General features: G+C 45.2%; 1 protein-coding gene across 2 annotated transcripts in view; it reads left to right on the top strand.

Moving 5' to 3' along the window:
- Positions 1 to 22,904, top strand: part of adamtsl3 (ADAMTS-like 3) — a 154,872-nt gene that overhangs the window by 104,635 nt on the left and 27,333 nt on the right. Inside the window, exons 10-18 of one of the 2 annotated variants that reach the window (XM_072660688.1) lie at positions 1,016 to 1,127; positions 2,103 to 2,241; positions 2,505 to 2,555; positions 3,004 to 3,208; positions 4,122 to 4,269; positions 8,103 to 8,187; positions 13,398 to 13,687; positions 15,157 to 15,286; positions 22,274 to 22,478. In XM_072660688.1, coding sequence (XP_072516789.1) covers positions 1,016 to 1,127; positions 2,103 to 2,241; positions 2,505 to 2,555; positions 3,004 to 3,208; positions 4,122 to 4,269; positions 8,103 to 8,187; positions 13,398 to 13,687; positions 15,157 to 15,286; positions 22,274 to 22,478 — 1,365 coding nt within the window. Of the gene's footprint in view, positions 1 to 1,015; positions 1,128 to 2,102; positions 2,242 to 2,504; positions 2,556 to 3,003; positions 3,209 to 4,121; positions 4,270 to 8,102; positions 8,192 to 13,397; positions 13,688 to 15,156; positions 15,287 to 22,273; positions 22,479 to 22,904 lie in introns of those variants that run through there. The other variant, XM_072660689.1, reaches the window with a different exon arrangement.

The following is a 22,904-nucleotide window of genomic DNA, read 5'->3' as shown; positions in this document are numbered from 1 at the left end:
CAAACTGTTCATCAGACGGCAGAAGCACTTTCCACTTTATTAGAAACGCCTACCTTTTGCTTCCACTCACTGGCCACTTTATTAGAAACGCCTACCTTTTGCTTCCACTCACTGGCCACTTTATTAGAAACGCCTACCTTTTGCTCCCACTCACTGGCCACTTTATTAGAAACGCCTACCTTTTGCTCCCACTCACTGGCCACTTTATTAGAAACACCTACCTTGTGCTTCCACTCACTGGCCACTTTATTAGAAACACCTACCTTGTGCTTCCACTCACTGGCCACTTTATTAGAAACGCCTACCTTGTGCTTTCACTCACTGGCCACTTTATTAGAAACACCTACCTTGTGCTTCCACTCACTGGCCACTTTATTAGAAACGCCTACCTTGTGCTTCCACCCACTGGGCACTTTATTAGAAACGCCTACCTTGTGCTTCCACTCACTGGCCACTTTATTAGAAACACCTGCTTTGTGCTTCCACTAATTTGTAAAATTGCTGCTAATCGCTGCTTTAAGAAAGAATTCTATATTCGAATCATGCAGAACATTCTGTCAGGTGTCCCCAAACTTTTGATGAGACATCTGTATAAATAACCACGTTCACATCCTCGTCACGCACTCATCAGTTCAGCAGTCTGCTCCATGCGGGATTCGGGGTATCACCGGCCCCCGAATCTCCCCCAGTTTTTTTATTTTCCACAGACTGTGAGATGAGGAGCGAAGCCGGCGCTGCGTTCCGTTTCCGTCGGCAGGGGAAATGAGTCACGCTCGGCTCTGCGCGAGCTGCCGCGACACTGGCACACGATCACAAACCTCAGTGTCTTCTGCACGCTGATTCAGGCGTAAGGCAATTATGAGGAACAGCCGATCGTAGACTAATCCGACCCCCCCGTTTGATCACTCCTCGGTTTTATGCTCGAGTTTGTGACCCAAGTTCAGCCCCAGGGCTCTCAGTGTTTGTGTGGTCTCCGCTCACAGTCCGTGTTACTAACAGAAGTCTTGTTGCTCAGCTGAAGTACGCGGTCCCCAAAGACACGGTGATGCAGTTCATGTTCTACCAGCCCATCCGCTACCAGTGGAGAGAGACGGACTTCTTCCCTTGCTCCGTTACCTGTGGAGGAGGTACAGCACAATCACAGCACACTTATCCACAGTTTAGCAAGGTCAAAAGGTCGAAGGTTCTCAGCCAACCTTCTGATGTGGGGCTCACATGGGTAAAACGTGGGCTAGGTGGGGTCCAGGTGGGTATGAGTGGGTGTGTACATGCGTTTTTAGTGGGACCCAGTTGGGCTTCCCAAATGGGCTTCATCATTACAGCCCACCTTCATCTCACATGGGTCCCATCTAGGTCCCGTATGTAGTGTACACCTGAGGTGGGACCTGTGTTTGACCCCTCCTGGTGCCATCACTGACCCTGGGACCAACATGGAACCTGAGGACAAAACGTCCAGATTCCCAAATTGGCCTTATCGTTACAGCTCAGCTTCATCTCACATGGGTCCCACCTAGGCCCCGCATGCTGTGTACAACTGTCTTGGTCCCATCATTGACCCTGGAGATGCCCCTAGGGTCATTCTTCATTCCGGATGTGGAGCCAACATGGAACCTGAGGACAAACTTCATGGTTCTTAGTTGGGGTTCCCAAATTGACCTCTTCGTTACAGCTCACCTTAATCTCACAAGGGTCCCATATTGTCCCCGTATGTATTGTACAACTGAGGTGGGACCTGTGTTTGACCCCTTCTGGTCCCATCACTGATATTAGTGGGCATCCATATGCGGGGCCAACATGGAACCCAAGGACAAAACGTCCTGGCTCCTATTTGGGCAAAAAATTGACGTTACAGCCCACCTTCATCTCACATGGGACCCATCTAGGCCCCATATGTAGTGTACACCTGAGGTGGGACCCATTGTTTAACCTGTCTTAGTCCCATCACTGACCCTGGAGATGCCCCTAGGGTCATTCTTCTTTCCATATGTGGGGCCAACATGGTTCCTAGTTGGGCATCTCATACAGGTGTGTGTGTGTGTGTGTGTGTGAACCTGGCGCAGAAATATGTCTCTGTCTAACTGAGTGTACTGGCCTCTTCTTAGGCTACCAGCTGAACTCGGCCGACTGCATGGACATCCGTTACAACAAGACCGTCCCGGACCACCACTGCCACTCCTACCCAGAGAACAACAAGCCAAAGCCCAAACTAAAGGAGTGCAACATGGACCCCTGCCTCGAAAGGCTGGTTTCCCGTCACACACACACACACACACACAATCTGCATGACTGTGATCCGTGTTAAACCACATGCCAAAACAAGCAGCGACAGGCCTATATTCTCAGCTGTGCTCGTGATCAGCAGTGACGGACACAGACTAATAAACTGAAGGAGAGGTCACATGGTGTGTGTGTGTGTGAGTGTGTGTGTTTGTGTGTTCTTGTTTAGAGAGCTGAGATGAGTTGAGGTTGGATACTGAAACGTTCTGGCTTGTTTTTCTCCACAGTGACGGCTTTAAGGAGGTGATGCCGTACGACCATTTCCAGCCTCTTCCACGGTACGCTCTCACACTGATTACACGCCATCATGCACACTGCCTAGTCCTATTCTAATGGCAGTATGTCTACACAGGGCCTAGAAAAGCTGTGTGTGTGTGTGTGTGCTGGTTGGTGTTTCCTGTTGCTGGAGCCTCGTGAGGGTGTAGAACATCACACTCCTCCACACTTCCTTCCTATGAATATGGATTAGTTTAGGTGTCAGGTCTAATAAACAGAAATCCTGTGTGCAGATCACAGTTGTCCCTCTTCTCCCAGCTGTGGAAGATCAGCCAGGACATGTGTGAGGAGGACTTCTGGAGGACTTCTGGAGGACTCCTGCAGCTGACAGCTTCTTGTTGACTGTAGCTGCTGCGTCCTGGCTGATCAACGTCATTTGGGGGACGGGAGGGGACTGTACATTTTAGTGTGGGTTGTGATTTTTGGGTATGTGTGTGTTTGTGTGTGTAGGTGGGAGCAGAACCCCTGGACCTCATGTTCGGTGTCGTGTGGTGGGGGCTCTCAGGAGCGCTCGGTGGTGTGTGTGGAGGAGGATATGCAGGGGCAGGTTGTGCAGGTGGAGGAATGGAAGTGCACACACTCACCTCGGCCCACCACCGAACAGACCTGCAACACCTTTGACTGCCCGAAATGGGTCGCAATGGAATGGTCTCAGGTATGTTACACACACACACACCTGAATCTTCTCAATCATTTATTAATCCGTCCATCAATTCATTCATTCAGCCATCCATCCATTCAGCCGTCATCCATCCATCCATCATCCATCCACCCATCCATCATCCATCCATCCATTCATCCATTCATCCATTCATCCACAAATTCATTCATTCATCCATCATCCATCCATTCATTCATCCATTCATTCATTTATTCATTCATCCATTCATCCATTCATCCATCATCCATCCATCCATCCATACATCCATTGATCCACAAATTCATTCATTCACCCATCATCCATCCATTCATTCATTCATTCATTCATTCATTCATCCATTTATCCATCATTTATCCATTCATCCATTCATTCATTCATTCATTCATCCATCCATCAGTCATCATCCATTCACCCATCCATCCATTCATTCATTCATCCATCCATTCATCCATTCATCCATCCATCCATCCATCCATACATACATCCATACATACATACATACATACATTCATTTATTAATTCATTCACTAATCCATCCATTCACCCATCCATCCATCAGTCATCATCCATTCACCCATCCATCCATTAGTCATCATCCGTCCATCCATCCACCAGTCATCAGAATGAATATCTATTAATGTGTTTATCCATCCATCCCTCTATGCATACATCCATTTATCCACCCATTCATTACTACACCCTTTTCATCCACTTGCCCATTAATAAATCCATCCTCTTATCTCTGTGTGTTCAGGGGCTTTAACTGGGTATCATTTCTATAATCCTTTTATCTGATCATTATTAATGGTTCGGTTGGCTAATCAAAACAGTGTGTTTTGTGTCTATCATGACAGTTATTTCTGTGTGTGTGTGTGTGTGTGTGTGTGTGTGTGTGTGTTTCCACCAGTGTACAGTGACGTGTGGTCGGGGTTTACGGTACCGTGTGGTTCTCTGTATTGACCACAATGGGCAGCACACTGGCGGCTGCAGCTCCAGCCTCAAACCCCACATTAAAGAGGACTGCCTGGTGCCCATCGCCTGCCACAAGCCCAGAGGTGAGCGAGCGAGCGAGGGAGAGAGAGAGAGATAGTCTCATTTATTTATTTTTGAAGGTGTGAGAGTATATCAAAAGTATTGGGACAATTCAAAAGTTTGGAGACACTTTATTTGAATTGTTTTCAGTGAGTGAAGATGGTTCTTGGTCAGTTTGACAGAAAACTGGGACTGGTCAGCGATTTGTTCTTAGTATCCAAACTTTTGATGGTGCAGATGACTGGAGTGTGTCTTCTGGGCTTGTGGTACTCTTCCTACTCTCACCTTTTTCTGCTGAGCTTTCCTGTCAGATCTGATCTCTGACTCAGTCTCCATCTGCCAGTCAGTCTCTCTCTCTCTCTCTCTCTCTCTCTCTCTCTCTCTCTCTCTCTCAGTGTCTCTCAGTGTCTCTCAGTGTCTCTCCGCCACACTAAATGAGTCTGAGGTGGTAGACTCCTCCATATGTGGGAATATGAGGGAAGTGTCGGCTTCAGAAGAGCAGATGTGAGAAGTGAAACCTGCTCAGCTCCAGAAATAGAATAGTTTTGAGTCTTGCTGCAGGATATATTCCTGAAAGCCGATGAGTCAGACTGTCTTTCAGAGGAAATTAAGGACGTAGACTCAGTCCCTCTACTGGGTGGTGTTCACCATCCTGCAGCTGTATTTCAGAAACCCTACCACACATTCTCCTCATTTGATATTAATGTTATTAGAGCTTCATACTGGATATTAATGTTATTAGAACTTCATACTGGATATTAACGCTATTAGAACTTCATACTGGATATTAATGCTATTAGAACTTCATACTGGATATTAACGCTATTAGAACTTCATACTGGATATTAATGTTATTAGAACTTTATACTGGATACTAATGTTATTAGAACTATATTAATAACTACCGATACTAATGTATTAGAAATGTATCAACTTTTGACTTTTTTCGGGTTCCACTCTCAGTTTTCTCAAATCAGCTGCTCTTGGGTTTGACCCACGTCTGACTTGCTTATAAATCCTAGCAGAGCCGAATAATAGAGCCGATCCTTCTTCCTGTATAATCTAGACTGTCTGCTCTTATGCCAACTGTTCGGTGGACTGCCATTACCAAAACCCAGAAATCCCCCAAAACCCCTGAATCCAAAGCCAAACCCTCAGCCCTCAGCACGTCCTCTGCTTTACTGCTGCCCTGCAGACCCACAAACTGTGATAATCGCTCCCCACTTCAATAAATGGCTGCGAGAGTAAATATTTAATTGGCTCATGGAGATTTATACAGATCTTTACTGGCTGTGTTTGGATTCAGGTGGTGTTTGGTGGCTGTAGGATGGTGTTAGGAGGCGGTGGGATCAGATTAGGGTTAGGAAATGGTAAGTGTAGGCTGTGGAGTTTAGAGTCAGTGGAGTGTAAAGGTTTTAAGGGGGTGAGGTTTGTTGATGGTGAGGATTTAAGGGGGTGAGGTTTGTTGATGTCGGTTTTAAGGGGGTGAGGTTTGTTGATGGTGAGGTTTTAAGGGGGTGAGGTTTGTTGATGTCGGTTTTAAGGGGGTGAGGTTTGTTAATGGTGAGGATATAAGGGGGTGAGGTTTGTTGATGGTGAGGGCTTTAAGGGGGTGAGGTTTGTTGATGGTGAGGATTTTAAGGGGGTGAGGTTTGTTGATGGTGAGGATATAAGGGGGTGAGGTTTGTTGATGGTGAGGGCTTTAAGGGGGTGAGGTTTGTTGATGTCGGTTTTAAGGGGGTGAGGTTTGTTGATGTCGGTTTTAAGGGGGTGAGGTTTGTTGATGGTGAGGGGTTTTAAGGGTGTGAGGTTTGTTGATGGTGAGGATATAAGGGGGTGAGGTTTGTTGATGGTGAGGATATAAGGGGGTGAGGTTTGTTGACGGTGAGGGCTTTAAGGGGGTGAGGTTTGTTGATGGTGAGGATTTTAAGGGGGTGAGGTTTGTTGATGGTGAGGGTTTTAAGGGGGTGAGGTTTGTTGATGGTGAGGGCTTTAAGGGGGTGAGGTTTGTTGATGGTGAGGGCTTTAAGGGGGTGAGGTTTGTTGATGGTGAGGGCTTTAAGGGGGTGAGGTTTGTTGATGGTGAGGGCTTTAAGGGGGTGAGGTTTGTTGATGTCGGTTTTAAGGGGGTGAGGTTTGTTGATGGTGAGGATTTTAAGGGGGTGAGGTTTGTTGATGGTGAGGATATAAGGGGGTGAGGTTTGTTGACGGTGAGGGCTTTAAGGGGGTGAGGTTTGTTGATGTCGGTTTTAAGGGGGTGAGGTTTGTTGATGTCGGTTTTAAGGGGGTGAGGTTTGTTGATGGTGAGTGTTTTAAGGGGGTGAGGTTTGTTGATGGTGAGGATTTTAAGGGGGTGAGGTTTGTTGATGGTGAGGGTTTTAAGGGGGTGAGGTTTGTTGATGGTGAGGGCTTTAAGGGGGTGAGGTTTGTTGATGGTGAGTGTTTTAAGGGGGTGAGGTTTGTTGATGTCGGTTTTAAGGGGGTGAGGTTTGTTGATGGTGAGTGTTTTAAGGGGGTGAGGTTTGTTGATGGTGAGGATTTTAAGGGGGTGAGGTTTGTTGATGGTGAGGGTTTTAAGGGGGTGAGGTTTGTTGATGGTGAGGGCTTTAAGGGGGTGAGGTTTGTTGATGGTGAGTGTTTTAAGGGGGTGAGGTTTGTTGATGTCGGTTTTAAGGGGGTGAGGTTTGTTGATGGTGAGTGTTTTAAGGGGGTGAGGTTTGTTGATGGTGAGGATTTTAAGGGGGTGAGGTTTGTTGATGGTGAGGGTTTTAAGGGGGTGAGGTTTGTTGATGGTGAGGGTTTTAAGGGGGTGAGGTTTGTTGATGGTGAGGGTTTTAAGGGGGTGAGGTTTGTTGATGGTGAGGGCTTTAAGGGGGTGAGGTTTGTTGATGTCGGTTTTAAGGGGGTGAGGTTTGTTGATGGTAAGGGCTTTAAGGGGGTGAGGTTTGTTGATGGTGAGGGCTTTAAGGGGGTGAGGTTTGTTGATTCAATGTCCTGCCATGTTCCAGAGACCCTACAGTCTTTAGTCCATGACTGGAGTGTCCAGTACGTTCACCACAGTTGGTCAGGCATCTTTTCTCAGGTTCTTATTGTCCAGTGTCGAGTCTCTGGAAGATATGCGTTAATGAATGCAGTCTTTTGTGTGTTTACTGGAGCACCTGGGCTACAGGCTGTACAGTGGCCTACTTTTTATGCGGACAGGTGTTCAGACACCCAGGTGTGGGCTGTGATGGAGTCCAGAAAAGGTTGCAATTACACTGAGATTCAGGGTTTGATTACTATGTGTGTGTGTGTGTGTGTGTATTCTATTCCAATTCCAGTCATTTTGGAACATTTGGAACCCATTACTGACACACACAGCTTGTCTAGTCCCTGTAGACAAGTACTGCCAATAGAATAGGACTCTCTGGAGCTGATCATAAACATGACCCTATTGGCTCCATGCTGCCTAATGTCAGGCGTGGGCTAGAGGGGTATATAAAGCCCCCCAGCATTGAGGAGCTGTGGAGCAGTGGAAGAACAGTGTCCTCTGGAATGATGGTGGTGGAGCTCCATCCAGTACTTTTGGATAGGATAAGGTGGGGTTTTGATCATCATTCCTACGTCCTGATCTCACTAATACTCATGTTGCTGAATGCAATCAAATCCTCACAGCAATGCTCTTGCTAAATCTAGTAGAAAGCCAAGTTGTCTCTGTATAGCAAGAATGAAACTATTTTAATGCCCTTGAATTACAAAGAAACAAAGTGAATGAGCAGGTGTCCCAATACTTTTGTCCATATATTGTGTTTATTTTATATCATGCTCTGTTATATATTTGCTAATATGTGCTAATCTTTTTTTCCTGCTGTTATAGAGAGCGTACCTGTAGAAGCCAAACTCCCATGGCTAAAACAAGCCCAAGAGCTGGAGGAGACCAAGGTGGCCACAGAAGACCCAACGTGAGTTTTTTATATATTTATATTTATTTTTTTGTTTTTCGGCCAGACATCTAACAAAGTGCCACTTCCAAGAATTGACTCAGATAAGCTTATAATGAAGATCTTAGCATGTTTAAATGCGGCCTAAATGCTGACCGTGAACCATGCTGCATGTTTATCTGATACACGTCGGATTATGACTGATAAGCGACCCGAGAAGCAGCCTTCAGACCCCAAACCTGCCCAGATGACTTGAATACAGTCACATTAAGAGGGTGAGGGGTTGGGATGTGTAAACAATAAAAGGATGATTCATTTATGAGCTTTTCTGACAGAGGAACTGGAAGCGGCCTTGGTTGCGTCTCGACTTTCCTCGTGTTACCTCAGCTTTTCCTCCAGGGCTCCAATCGAAGGCCCCCTCTGCATTGTGCTTCTGTCAGTGCTATCCTGCCCCATCTCTGAAATCTCTGATACCTCTACTAATAGCTGCCAGAAGAGTGCAAACATCTCAGTGTATCTCCGCCCCCCACCCCCTCTCCACCCCAACACCCCCTACCGAAAGCCACAAAAGCCAAGGCTTCCAGCATCCTGGCTGCTCCAGGCCTGTGGTCTACCAAAGGCATCTATCACTGAGACTCGTAAAAGAGAAGCATGTGGGGTGAAAGTGTTTAAGAACTCCGGAGAAGAGAGCAGCTCAGGGAGCCCCATGTATTACTGTGTGTGTGTGTGTGTGTGTGTGTGTGTGTGTGTGTGTGTGTGTACAACTCCTTGTATATTTTCAGTAGAGCAGTGTACAGATCTTTCTATCTACACTTAATTGACAAAAGTATTGGGACACCTGCGCATTGCTTACATTGTTTCTTCTTAGTTTTGTTTGTTGTTAGAGATTAACTGTCTCTACTGTGCAGGGAAGGGCTTTTACCAGATTTTGGAACAGTGCTGTGAGGATTTGATTGCATTCAGTGACAGGAGCATTAGTGAGTTCCACGCTCCCACAACTCATCCTATCCCAAAAGTACTAGATGGAGCTCCACCACCACTCCACTCCATCATTCCAGAGAACACAGTTCTTCCACTGCTCCACAGCTCAATGCTGGGGGGCTTCATTACACCCCTCTACTAGCCAACGCCTGGCATTATTAGGCAGCATGGTGCCAATAGGGTCATGATGTTTATTATCTGCTCCACAGAGCTAGTCCTATTCTTTTGGCAGTACTTCTCTACAGGTGTGTGTGTGCATTCAGCAGTGGGTGCAACTTAAAGTAGCTGAACGCATTCGTTAGAAGGGGTGTCCACAAACATTTGGACAAGTAGTGTAGATAGATATAGGTATAGATATGTTATGTCCTCACACTGTATGAAAACAAGTATGTGTGTAAGACTGTGTTTAGGGCAGTGTAGATGTACTGCGTGTCTGATAACTGCTCTTGAATTACACCCTCGGTGTAGTATATCACTCAGCTGCAGGCGTCCCGTCCCGTTCTGCTCCATTGCTCCGCTTGCTAAATTTAGGGCAATCTGGGGAGTTTAGCTGCCGCTACGCTAATCGGCACCATCAGAGAATGACCCCGGTCCACTACGCTGTGGAATTTGCTGCTGGACGGGTGCCTGTGTTACTCAAGGACACTTCGTGTGGAGAGTTTGGAGGCTAATGTCGGGCCTCTGATAAGGACGGGAGCTAACTGGCCAGAGGACTTCCATTTAGGCCTTCTAGTCTTCCCCCTGCTACTCACTGTCGAGAGACTTATCGGCTCAGATTTCTGTACAGCACAGGTGTTAGTCGCCATGACTACAACACAGATACAGCCCATAATTTATTCCCTATCCAAACCCTCCAGTGAAGCTACAACACAAGAGTTTTATATAGAATGATGATAATGATGGTAATATAGTGGACAATCTTTAGGGACTACTTTCTGTAGCTGCACTACACCCTAAAGGCAGCATGTATCCCTCCACCATTTTAATGATCTGATTTTAAAAGCAGGTTCTAGAGCCGAACTCTTCTCAGAACTCTGGTAGAACAGTGTCTCAGGCATCAGGCAGCGTCTTCATCACCATTAGGTGAAGAACTTTCTGTGAGGAGCTTTTATTAGAGCTTCAGACGTCTGCTTCCCTTCACCTCCACTGTAGAACCACAGCTCTGACTGCTGGGGGAGGTTATCTAGAACCTCCACTGTAGAACTCCAGCTCTGACTGCTGGGGGAGCTTATCTAGAACCTCCACTGTAGAACTCCAGCTCTGACTGCTGGGGGAGCTTATCTAGAACCTCCACTGTAGAACTCCAGCTCTGACTGCTGGGGGAGCTTATCTAGAACCCCAAACCCCATGTATGTCCGGCTTGTAGATGCACTTATCTGAGATAAATGGCCCCACATGAACCAAATCATCAGATCTACCTACATTTCCTCCTCCGAAAACTCACCCTCCTTCGGCCTCGGTTCAGTGGCTGTACGGACTCTCCTCTCCTCGGACGTCTTCTTTCTTTTTCTCGATGCAGAACATCTATTTAGCTCCAACTGCACCATAATCTGCTCAAGGTCAAGGTCATACGCCAAGACGCCAAGAGAGTCAATGCAGGAGCATTAAGAACCCCTGGGTCTCCTGCTGAGTGTTTTGGCTGGCGAGCGATGCAGGCCCGATGCTAACAGCGGTGTAGGCCACTAGCTCAGGCTACGCAGTAGACTCTGCATTGGCTCAGCACAGAAGCACAAATCGACCAAATTTATTCACATCTGAACTGTTTAATTATGTGAAGAATTTGGAAAATTGTTGGATTTAACATTTAAGAACTTGCGATGGTTTAAGGAGAGTGTGTGGTGATTCAGGAATGCAGTTAGCACCATGCTAATTGGTATAAGCTTCCATTGAAGCTAGTAGCTCTAGGCGCTTTGGGCCATTTTCAGACTCTTGTGCACACACCCAGCTTTACGCTAGGTTTTGGAGAGGAACGCTGTTTTTTATCCTTACAGAAAACGTTAGCGTGGAACCTCAGAAGGTTTTTCACACACACACACACACACACACACACACACACACACACACACACACACACATACATACATACATACTGTACCCCGTAAAGCCTAAAGCCTGTTTTCTCGATCACTCAAGGCTGTTTTAATTCTGACATCATGATAGCCCTCTAATAACACACCCACATTAGTCCAAACATGACATGTTTGGAGCTTATGGGGAATTACAGGTCTCATAAAGCTTAATCCTTTAAAGCTGGGAGAGTGTTTGGACAGCAGGAGCCAGAGGTGTGTGTGTGTGGGGGGGGTTGGGGGGGGGGGGGCTCCATGTCCCTGAAGCCTTTCACAGCTGCAGCGACAGGACTGACTTTTTAAAAACTTTTTACAGAATAAAAATATAAACAACGTTCAACATCTAACTCTATGAACCCGAACGTCTTGACCAATTAAGATCTGTCTCCAGAGCAGGGGGGGTGCCGCAGGTCCACACTGGTCAGTTAAATGGGTCTGAAAGTGGAACTGCAGCTTTTCTGTGAGCTACTGTGCTTCTGTTACTGTATGAAGAAGGTCCTGCTGCCTCTGTTACTGGATGCACTGCAGTAGTTTGTGAGCGAGTGTTAAAGGTCAGAACGGGCCTAAAGTGAAGCAAGAACCCAAGTTGGAGACCTGACCCAATCAGGTTTGCCTGGTAGTTGAAGAGAATGAGAGACCAAAACAAATATAAAGCATAAAAAAGAACATGTACTTTTGTACTTGTGACAGTACAAAATTCCAAAAGCCCAAAACTAAAAATCCCAGAACCCAAAAGTTTTAAACCCCAAATCCGTCCTAAAAGCCCAAAACCCAAAAGCCCAAAACCTGAAATTCCTAAATCCCAAAACCCCAAATCCGTCCTAAAACCCCAGAACCCGAAAGCCCAAAACCTGAAAGCCCAAAATCCCCAAATCCCAAATCCATTCTAAAAGCCCAAAACCTGAAAGCCTAAAACACAAAAGCCCAAAACCGGAAAGCCCAAAATTCCAAAATGCCCAAAAGAACAAAACCTGAAATCCCCAAATCCCAAATCTGTCCTAAAAGCCCAAAACCCGAAAGTCCCAAACAACAAAACCTGAAAGCCCCAAAAGCCCCAAATCCCAAAAGCCCAAAACCTCAAATCCCCAATTCCCAAATCTGTCCTAAAAGCCCAAAACCCGAAAGCCCAAAACAACAAAACCTGAAAGCACCAAATCCCAAAAGCCCAAAACCTGAAAGTGCAAAAACCTTAAGCTCAATAGCCCAACACATAAAAGTCCAAAACCTACAATCTCACGTCCAGTTAGACCAGTATAGACCAGTTTCTGCCAGCATGGAATTGTAGCTGTTTTCCCGGCAGTGTGTGTCTGTATTAACTCTATTACTAATGGTCACTACAGCTAGCATTTCATGCTAATTCTAGCTAACCAAAAGCGAGCAGTTCTTCATTATAACGAAAATGTATAAATAACATCTTCAGGTCAAAGTTAATGGGAGTAAAGCCACAGGGCTTGACGTAATTCTCTCCTTTTCGCTCTTTCTTCTTTCCTCTTTCTGCTCGTCTGGGTCGGGCCTGGGTCGGGCCTGGGTCGGGCCTGGGTCGTGACTCGCTGTGTCCAGCTGGGCTCTTTTTTTTTCTCTCTTCATCTTCTAAAGTGAATCAAATTCCGTCTGAATCGGACCGGCTGTGAATTTCAGCGACGCTTTCTGAAAAAGGGTCGTTTTCCACTCGTCCCAAACGCAGCATGGCAAAGTCATCCTGTGGTTCATTAGGAGTCCCAGCAAAGTCTATTAATACGCAGCGTTTAATCTTTCTATGATTCCTCTCTGGAACGTAAAGTTTTCTGGCTCGTGTCGTGGCTATTTTTAGTGCCGTAACCCAGTATTATTTTCAGATCACTTTTTCTTCCGTATGGACACCGCTGCTGCCCAGACTTCTATATTATATTGTTCTGGACGTTCTAATGGCCTGCGGTTCATGCTGGCTTGACCTCTCGAGATCTTACAACGTTTCAGAGTAATTTAACAGCGATTTTGAAAAGAAAATACTGTAAAGCCCAGACCTCGACATGCGCTGCTGTTATGAGATAATCGGCAATATTTATATATGTCTCTGTTTATGTCTCTCTCTCTCTCTCTCTCTCTCTCTATTTCTCTCTCTTTCTCTCCTTTTCTCGATCAATCCATAAACAATAATACAGGATATATAGGGATCTCTAAGTGTGCATGATGGTGTGTGTTCAGGTTCATCCCGGGCCCCTGGTCGTCCTGCAGTGTGTCGTGTGGAGTCGGCCTGCAGAAGCGCTGGGTGAAGTGTAGAGTGCTGCTGTCCTTCACTCAGGCTGAGGTGGACTTGCCGGAGGAGGAGTGTGATGGGGAGATGCCTGCACTTCAGAGGACCTGCAGCATGGGCCCCTGCTCCGGCCTCCTGGCCTCCCCGCAGTGGCCCCTGGAGGCTCAACCCAACCCAACACAGCAGGGCTACCTGTGGGAGTACAGAGGCTTCACACCCTGCAGCGTCTCCTGCGCTGTGGGTCAGTCTCTTACACTGGTTTCCTTCTAAATACTCCACGTCCAGAGCAGTGCTTCTCAAACCAGTACTCTTAATGGATGAAGATTGGAAACTGAGGTCTCTCAGTGGAGGTCGCAGGGTTTTCATGTTCAGGTTCTGATACTGAATGTAATGATGCTACCACCACCACCATGCTTAACAGTTGGTCAAGTGGTCTTAGGGTTAAAGGCCTCACTTTAAAGGCCTCACTCCAAGCAAACCTCTGGTCAAACAACCCATAACTTTCCCACAGGAAGGCTTTTTTTGCCTGTGTGGTCACCTGCAAACTTTAGTATAGCTTGTCGGTGCCGGTTTTGGAGCTTCTTTTCTGGATGGCAGCCTCTCAGTCCAGACGGTATAAATCTCACTTGACTGCAGTCATCTGTTAAAGATGTATGTTGTCATCCATTCTGCCCAAGAAAAGACGTATTAATTGTTACCTTACCAAATTTTTGTATCTTCTAAAAAGCATTTACTATAAACCAGTCAGGATCCACTATGAATTATTCAGCATCTACTATGAATTATTCAGTATCCAATATTACTTATTTACTATCCACTATGAATCATTACTGTCCACTATTAATTATTCATTGTCCACTATGAATTATTCAACACATCTACCATGAATTACTTGTTATATACTATTAATTATTCTGTATTTACCATGAACTACTCAGTATCTACCATGAATTACTCAGTATCTACTATGAATTATTCAGTCTCCAATTTGAATTATTCAGTATTCGCTATGAAATATTCAGTGTCCACTATGAATTGGAATTGATCTACCATGAATTACTCAGTATCTACTATTAATTCTTCAGTCTCTAATTTGAATTATTCAGTATTCACTATTAATTATTCAGTATCTACTATGAATTACTCGGTATCTACTATGAGTTATTCAGTATCCACTATGAATTATTCAGTATCCATTATGAATTACTCAGTATCCAATATGAATTGGAATTGATCTACCATGAATTACTCAGTATCTACTATGAATTCTCTAATTTGAATTATTCAGTATTCACTATTAATTATTCAGTATCTACTATGAATTACTCGGTATCTACTATGAATTACTTAGTATCTACTATGAATTATTCAGTATCTACTATAAATTATTCAGTATCCAATGTTAATTATTCAGTATCCACTGTAAATGGTTCATTGTTCAATATGAATTTTCAGTATCCACTTTGTATTATTTAGTATCCACTGTTAATTATTTAGTATCAAGTATTTGTTTTGCTTAAGGGTGAGGAGCTGAGGGGCCGACATACAGGTCTTCAAGGTTTAAAGGGTTGAAGAAATGACCTAAAGCTCAGACTTGCCGCCGCATAACTGTTCTATGATGAGTGTGTATAAACATCAGACCACCACTGTAGACCCACACTTCATCACTGAGACGTGTTCTGAGCTCTACTGTGCTGTTTCTCTCTGCAGGGAGGCAGGCGGCTGTGGTCCGGTGTGTTCGAGTGGGGAGGCAAGAGGTGGTGGAGGATTTTTTCTGTGATGAGTCGAGGAGACCCCCTGCCATGGTCCGCATCTGCAACCCCCAGCCTTGTCCTGCCAGGTGAGACCTCACTGCAGCATTTTACTGTATTTCATCATCATGAAATAAGCTGGTTTCTATGGCAACCTTACAGAAAAAAAGCAACCTTGTCTTTTAATGGAAATCAGTGGAATTCTGAAGCATTTCTATTGGTCCATTCATCATGAACTTCTTCCACAATGTATGTTCATCAAGGTTGATTTAGACTACAATGAGCCTTAGTTACAGTTACAGTAGCAGCGTATGAAACTACCTCCACCATGTTTGGAAGATGTACTTTAGCCTGGCTAGCTCTCACTGTGCGCTGAAGTTGATCTGGTGGCTCTATTACGCCACCAAGATAAGATTTAAATAATACACAACTCTTACCATGTAAACCGAGCCAATAATTTCTATAGCATTTCATTGCATCCCTACTAGCTTCAGCTGCTAAACATCTGTTCAGTAGTGGTGAGTCAGTCCAGGTGGCAGAGTTACTGGATCTTTCGGGCCGAGACGGTGATGCAGGAACCTGGAACTTGTCTCCAAAGACGAGGGCCACAGTTCACATCTGGATCGTACTGAGGATAAAGAAAGGCGGACTGGATCTTGCCGTGCTTCCATTGAGCCGAGGGCCAAATAGAAAGCTTGGTGCTGCACTTTCTTCCGAATTCTGGCAGGGTGTCTTCGTGAGTCAGACTGAGAACCGGAAATACACTGACTGCTCTCATCGCCTCGATTACCCAGGCCTGGACGGATCCGACTTAATGAGAAGCTGATGAAAGCGTTCTTTCTCTGAAGGTTTCTTAAAAAAAAAAAAAAGTCGCTTGCACCAACGGCATGAAGGACCTCGGCTTCGCTAAAGTGTACAATCTGCACATGAGACCCTCATACACTCTTGCGGGGGTCTTCACATCATTTTTTTCTATAATTTATTCATAATTTTAACCCAATTCTAAAGTTGAAACAGTCCCTGTTCATGTGGACTCCCCCTATCCCTAGCAATACCCCAACAGGGTGAAGGGTGAAGACTAGGACACGCCTCCACCGGCACATGTGAAGCCAGCGACCCCCTCTTTTTTTTGCCAACCTGCTCAGAGAAAAGCACGGCTCCCCAGATTCAGTACGGCATCTACCAGACGTCTGTGCTGACCAATGTAGGGAGGATGTGCCATCAAGCCATTCCTGAGAGAGCAAGGCCAGCTGTGCTCTCTCTGACTCCGGCCGCCGATGGCATTACCTAGGATTCGTCAAAGGATACGATCCTCAGATCATCGTGGCAGGGCCTTAGTCCACCTGACCACGTCATACACACACACACACACACACACACACGTATCGCAAGCCAAGCGTCCCTGATAAGATCGACTAACCCACCACTGGAAAATGCAGAATTAGTGAGGAAGAAAACAGGTGGTTCCAGCACCTCATGTTCCTCATGTTTATGTTCAGCTCAGCTTCAATTCAGACCACGACTGGACCGGTCAGAACATTAGAAAATGACCTCATCCCTGGCTTTGATGGATTAAGACAATGTTGGACTCAATCATGAGTCAAAGCTCAGGCTGCTCTGTTGAGAATGACGTCGAGAGCGAACCGCTATGAATAAACATCACGATGGCGAGGGAGCCGGCCGGAGGAAATGACGTTAATTCATCTTCTTTGATGTTCGGTGTCCTCCAGCGCAGTCCCTGGCCCTGCTATGATCCGTGAAATGGCTCCAGCAGCCCGTTTTCAGGAAATACCTGTGGCGTCCGCTCTTGGCACATCGCCGCATGCCCTTGTCCAAGTGGACGAACTCTAATTAAACTTTTTACCCCTTCCTGGATTTCTGCTCTGTAGGCTGGCGGCAGCTTTCTCCGGTGCTTTGGTTGGGCAGCCTGAAGAGCGCAGGAAAAAATATATACATAAATATGCAAATTTCTTTCCAACCGAGCGAGTACAAATGGGGTAAACTGTACCAGACTGAGGGGGGCGCTGTAACAGTGTGGTAAATCAGTACAGTTCTGTGTTGTTAGTTAGCTGTGGGTGCATTGCAAGTACTGAAAGATCTGACTCATCAGTTAGCTCTGTTGTCATTGGATGGGGCCCATGTTTAACTCCTGGTACCCTGGTGGACATCCATAGGTGGGGCTTACATGGAACCCATGGTCAAAACTTTCCGGTTCTCAGTTGGGCTACCCATACAATTGACTCACTAGTTGAATAGTAGAACCTGCTTTTGGTTAATTATTGGTCAAATTTTTTATAAACGTTTGCAAAAATGAAATTTTATGGATTTTTAACATTTTATGGTTTATTAAAAATTTGACCATTAATGAACCAAAAGCAGGTTCTACCTGCTGCCCTACCTTTCCTGCCAGAATTACTCCAAAGGCAAAGAGTTTAAGAGCAGATGGTGTTTATGACCGTCTGGTCATCAATGTGGAAGTTCCGTTGGGACCCACGGTGGATGTATCTGCACTGAAAAGGCAGAGCGGTGTCTGGGTGGATGTGGAGTACCGGTGCCATATGGGGCAGATGGAACCGCAGCTTGAGCAGACGAATACTGGTGTGAGGTCGCCGATGGTTGAAATACATTGGACAGTACAGCCCAAACAAGGACAAACCTTACACTCAAGGCATTATTCCTGTACTTGATGGTGATGGCCAAAAGCCAATCTGCACTGAGAGCCCTTCAAGCACAGCTTGGTTCGAGCCGCCATCCTTCAAAATCCACGAAAGATGAGCGTCCAGGCTTTTCTTTTCTGCACCGAAGTGGTGGAACGAACTTCCCCTGGGTGTCCGAACAGCAGAGTCCAACGCTCACTGTCCTCAAACCAAGACTGAAGACCCTCCGCTTCTGAGAGTACTCAGGCGAAGAGAAGAGTATTATGGTCTCCATATTGACTTGTGTTTAGTAGAGTCTAAGATTAGAGGATCTTTGAATTTTTAGTCTATTTAAGCTAGCTGAGGTTCTTCTTCAGTAAACAGCGAAGTCGCTCTGGAGAAGAGCATCAGCTAAATGCCCTAAATGTGGAAGAGTAGGAGGTTAGGAGGTAGCAGGTAGCGTCTGGGAGCAGAGCAATTCACGTACAGGTAATTCAGTCAAAACACACTCTGAAAACACAGAGTTTAGTCGTTATGGTAGAAGACTGGGTTGAAGAGACCAAGCTGTAGCATTAGCCAGATCTCAGAAATCACAGCTCATAAATAAAATAAATGAATAATCGGAGAGCAGGGGCAGCTAAAGGCGCCCACGTTCACTCAAACTGGAAGCCCTTTCTCACTAAAATACTAAAATGAAAGGTCAACAAAGGTCAAACCCACCAAAATCTTAAATGCTTGTCCTGAGAATGCTGAGCGAATTACCCTCCACCGCTGCTTCTCAGCCTTCTGATGAAGCTTTGGCGTAGGTGGCTTTCTCTAGACCAATAAAGCAGCGCATGCTGAGACGAGGAGGCAGTTATAGTAGTCTCCGTTCGGCTCTCCTTTGTCCTGGAATGACATCTGGAACTGGTAGGCTCAGGTTTCCTTGCTGCCGTACATGGAGCAAATCGGACGTGCATGGAAGAAGCAGGCTTTTCTCACCACACTGAAGCGAGACCTCGACATGTGTCTGTGGTTTGATGATGTATTAGATCAGCTATAACCAGGGGTTAAATTGGAATTTGGAAGGTGGTGGAACCGCTGGCCTTGAGACTCAGGGATATGCCTGACGCCTCCTGGAATTGCATAAAGAATTCCACAAGACTTGGCTTTGGACTTAGGGTTTGAATTTAATTAGCAGCTACGTACACAGTGGCTGGAAAGCACCCCCTCAGAGGCGGGTGGCAACCCTTGGTGAAACCTTCCATAGGCGTCCACATATTTAACTTGTTCCAGCACATCCCACAGATGCTTGGTCAGATTGAGATGTGGGGAATCTGGAGACACTAGATAGGGGTTTGTAATAAAGTGGCCAGTGAGTGGAAGCACAAGATAGGTGTTTCTAATAAAGTGGCCAGTGAGTGGAAACACAAGATAGGTGTTTCTAATAAAGTGGCCAGTGAGTGGAAGCACAAGATAGGTGTTTCTAATAAAGTGGCCAGTGAGTGGAAACACAAGATAGGTGTTTCTAATAAAGTGGCCAGTGAGTGGAAGCACAAGATAGGTGTTTCTAATAAAGTGGCCAGTGAGTGGAAGCACAAAATAGGTTTCTGATAAAGTGGCCAGTGGAAGCTTTGTAAAGAATGTACCAGAAGTGACAGATGTCTGAGAAATCAGTTCATATAGCAAAACTAAGAGCAACATGAATCAGTTCCTCAACAAACAAGCGCTGCGCCTTGGCTCGTCAGCCAGATCCGGACAAGCGGGCCTGGACTGCGTTCAAGGACCGAAATCCAGATTGAATCTAAATAGCTTGTCAGGCCGCTGTCAAAATAAGGCCGTCTAGTTGGAAATAATGTTTTGTTTTTCCAGCGTCTGACCTGTTGCCAATGTCAGCAGGACAGCTGGCTTTCTCGGAGCGGCGCTTTATGGAACGAACGTTGAGCGACGCTGATTTAGAAACGAGCGTCCCATCGACAGTACCTTTCATGTGCAGTGTTTTTTGCGCCGACTCAGATTATTAGAATATTTTATGAGTTCCAGAGAAGGTTTCATCATGTTACCTCGTGTTTTATAGCCCTCATTATCTGTCATTGCTTTGAGAGGCGGAATGCGTGCTTAGCTGCGGCGCAATCACAGTTTCCATTGTATTCGTGGATGCTTGATTGACAGGCCGGGGATTGTGAGCTTCAAAAAGGCTGTGGCTTGTTTTGTGTTAGTGTGATGAATATGGATGGGAGTAAAATCAGACTAGATTGGAATTGTGGACTTGGATTGTTCTGCTTTCGTGATTTGCTTTAAAAGAGTCACAGCACAGCGTAGGCCTTATCCAATCCCTTCGGGTGTAATCCTTCATTTGGACGTTCAATATCATCAGTATACGCTTCTAGAGGCAGCCCTGCCTCTACAGGGGAGCAAATTCAGTAGCATGTCTGAGGTTAGTCTTGGGACTGTATGGTTAGGGTTAAATTTAGTACAGTTAGGATAAGGCTTAGGGGATGAGTATGATTAGATTTAGGGGATAGTATGGTATAGATAAGGTTTAGAGCTAGTGTGGTAAGACGTAGTGGATAAATATGATTAGGATTAGATTTAGGGGTTAGTAAGGTTATGATAAGATTTAGGGGATGAGTATGATTAGATTTAGGGGTTAGTAAGGTTAGGGTTAGGTTTAGAGCTAGTGTGGTAAGGATGAATATGATTACGATTAGATTTAGGGGTTAGTAAGGTTATGGTAAGATTTAGGGGATGAGTATGATTAGATTTAGGGGTTAGTAAGGTTATGGTAAGATTTAGGGGATGAGTATGATTAGATTTAGGGGTTAGTATGGTTAGGATAAGGTTTAGGGTTAGTATGCTAAGGCTTAGGGGATATGATTAGATTTAGGGATTAGTATGGTTAGGGTTAGGTTTAGGGTTGGTATGGTAAAGCTTAGAGGATAAGTATGTTTAGGATTAGATTTAGGGATTAGTAGGGTTAGGTTTAGGGTTAGTGTGGTAAGGCTTAGGGGTAAGTATATTAGACTTAGGGGTTAGTATGGTTAGGATAAGGTTCAAGGTTAGTGCGGTAAGGCTTAGAAACTAAGTATGATAAGGATTAAATGTAGGGATTAGTATAGTTAGGGTTAGGTTTAGTGTTAGTATGGTAAGTCATAGGGGATAAGTACTAGGATTAGATTAAGGGGTTTATATGGTTTAGGGTTAGTGTAGTATGTCTTAAGGGATGAGTATGATTAGGATGAAAGTTAGGGATTAGTATAGTCAGTATGGTAAGTTTTAGCAGATAAGTATTATTAGGATTAGATTAAGGGGTTCATATGGTTTAGGGTAATATGGTAAAGTTTAAGGGATGAGTATGATTAGGATTAAAGTTAGGGATTAGTATAGTTAGGATAGGGTTTAGGGTTAGTGTGGCTGAGGTTGGGGGTAAGTATTATTACAGTGTGGTTGGGATTAGGTTCATGGTTGGGATTAGTTTTAGGGTTACTATCAGGCTAAATGTTCAAAGGTTATTCTTTAAATTCTTTATGCTTTAGAAGAGTCGTAGCTCTGCGTACGTAAATTGATGAACCCCGCAAATTGTATTCTAAATGTATGAGGACCCTCGCTTTGCCATGTGTGTGTGTGAGTGAGTGTGTGTGTGTGTGTGTGTGTGTGTGTGTGTGTCTGTGTGGAGGCCTGTGTTTTGTGCAGAGGTGCTGTTATGGAGCCCACATATCACCCACAGCAGACCTGCTCTGTTTATTGTGTGTGTGTGTGTGTGTGTGTGTGTGTGTGTGTGTGTTCGCACAATTGTTTTTGCATATTTAGATTTTGCAGAGCTTCCTTGGAGAGGTTCAAGTGGAGGACATCTGTGTGTGTGTGTGCATTGGTTTGTATAGGTGTGTATGTGGGTACAGGAGCGCATCTGTGTTTATTATGTTGTTTATTGTTGTTTATTTATTTATTGGACAGACTGAATTGGACTCTGTGTGTGTGTTTGTGTGTGTGTTAAGGCTGATAAAGAGTCATGTACCATCTGCATTGCAGCTCAGCTTCATAAACAACACTCTCGTAAAAAGGTCACCAGTCTGCTCTCGCTCCTCCACTGTGTGTATGTGCGTGTGTGTGTGTGTGTGTGTGTGTGTGTGTGCTTTTCCCATTCACTACTCCATTCCCTGGTGTGTGTACATGTGCACATGTGTGCTGTCATTATGAATTGTTCCAAACATCCAGTGCACAGTGGAAAGTGTGTATATCCACTATATGGACAAAAGTATTGGGACACCTGCACAGTCATTGTTTCTCCTGAAATCAAGGCTGATCCTGCTTTTGTTGGAGTAACTGTCTCTACTGTCCAGAGACAAAGGCTTTCTACTAGACTTTAAAGGAGCATTGTTGTGAGGATTTGATTGCATTCAGCGACAAGGCCGCTTCTGTGTCCTTCGAACCGACAGACTTCTGTATTTGTCTGTGTTTCAGGTGGGATGTAAGCGACTGGTCTCAGTGCTCGGAGTCATGTGGAGTTGGGCTGCAGACCCGCAGTGTGTGGTGCATGAGGTCTGTGGGGGGTAACCTCACTGAGCCAGTGGAGTGGTCAGAGTGCAGAGAGAGCCGACCCCCGGAGCTACAGGCCTGCAACCAGCACCACTGCCCGCCAGCCTGGGAGGCAGAGGAGTGGCAGCAGGTACCTTTCATCACAGCACTGCAGAGTTTATACCATACATACACTCAACAGAGATCATCTCAAAGCCGAGGGTATTTCAGAATGGTTGAGCGAGCATCACACTGAACACTCGCTCTCTCTCCCGGGCAAGATGATGGCCTTTGGGAAACGGGAACATGGGCAGAAATAGGCTGATGTTGGAATAAACAGAAATAAACACATAATAAATATAATATGAAATGTAAAATATTTATTTAGCAAGCAGCTGAGTGAAGAAATCCAGGTCATTCCAAAGGGTTCTCTTATGTTTTCATCCTTTTTACTGCTTTTCTGTATAATCTAGAACCCTCTACTGATGTCTTATGATCATATTGACTGAAAATATCTACTTATACAGTTAATAAGATAACGATGGTGAAACTATAAAAGAAAATGTCATTAATATCA

Source organism: Salminus brasiliensis, chromosome 17, assembly GCF_030463535.1.
Source record: "Salminus brasiliensis chromosome 17, fSalBra1.hap2, whole genome shotgun sequence".
In the NCBI taxonomy this organism is placed as follows: Eukaryota; Metazoa; Chordata; class Actinopteri; order Characiformes; family Bryconidae; genus Salminus; species Salminus brasiliensis.
The sequence above is the reverse complement of the archived record's forward strand: the minus strand, read 5'-3'. Positions and strand labels throughout refer to the sequence as shown.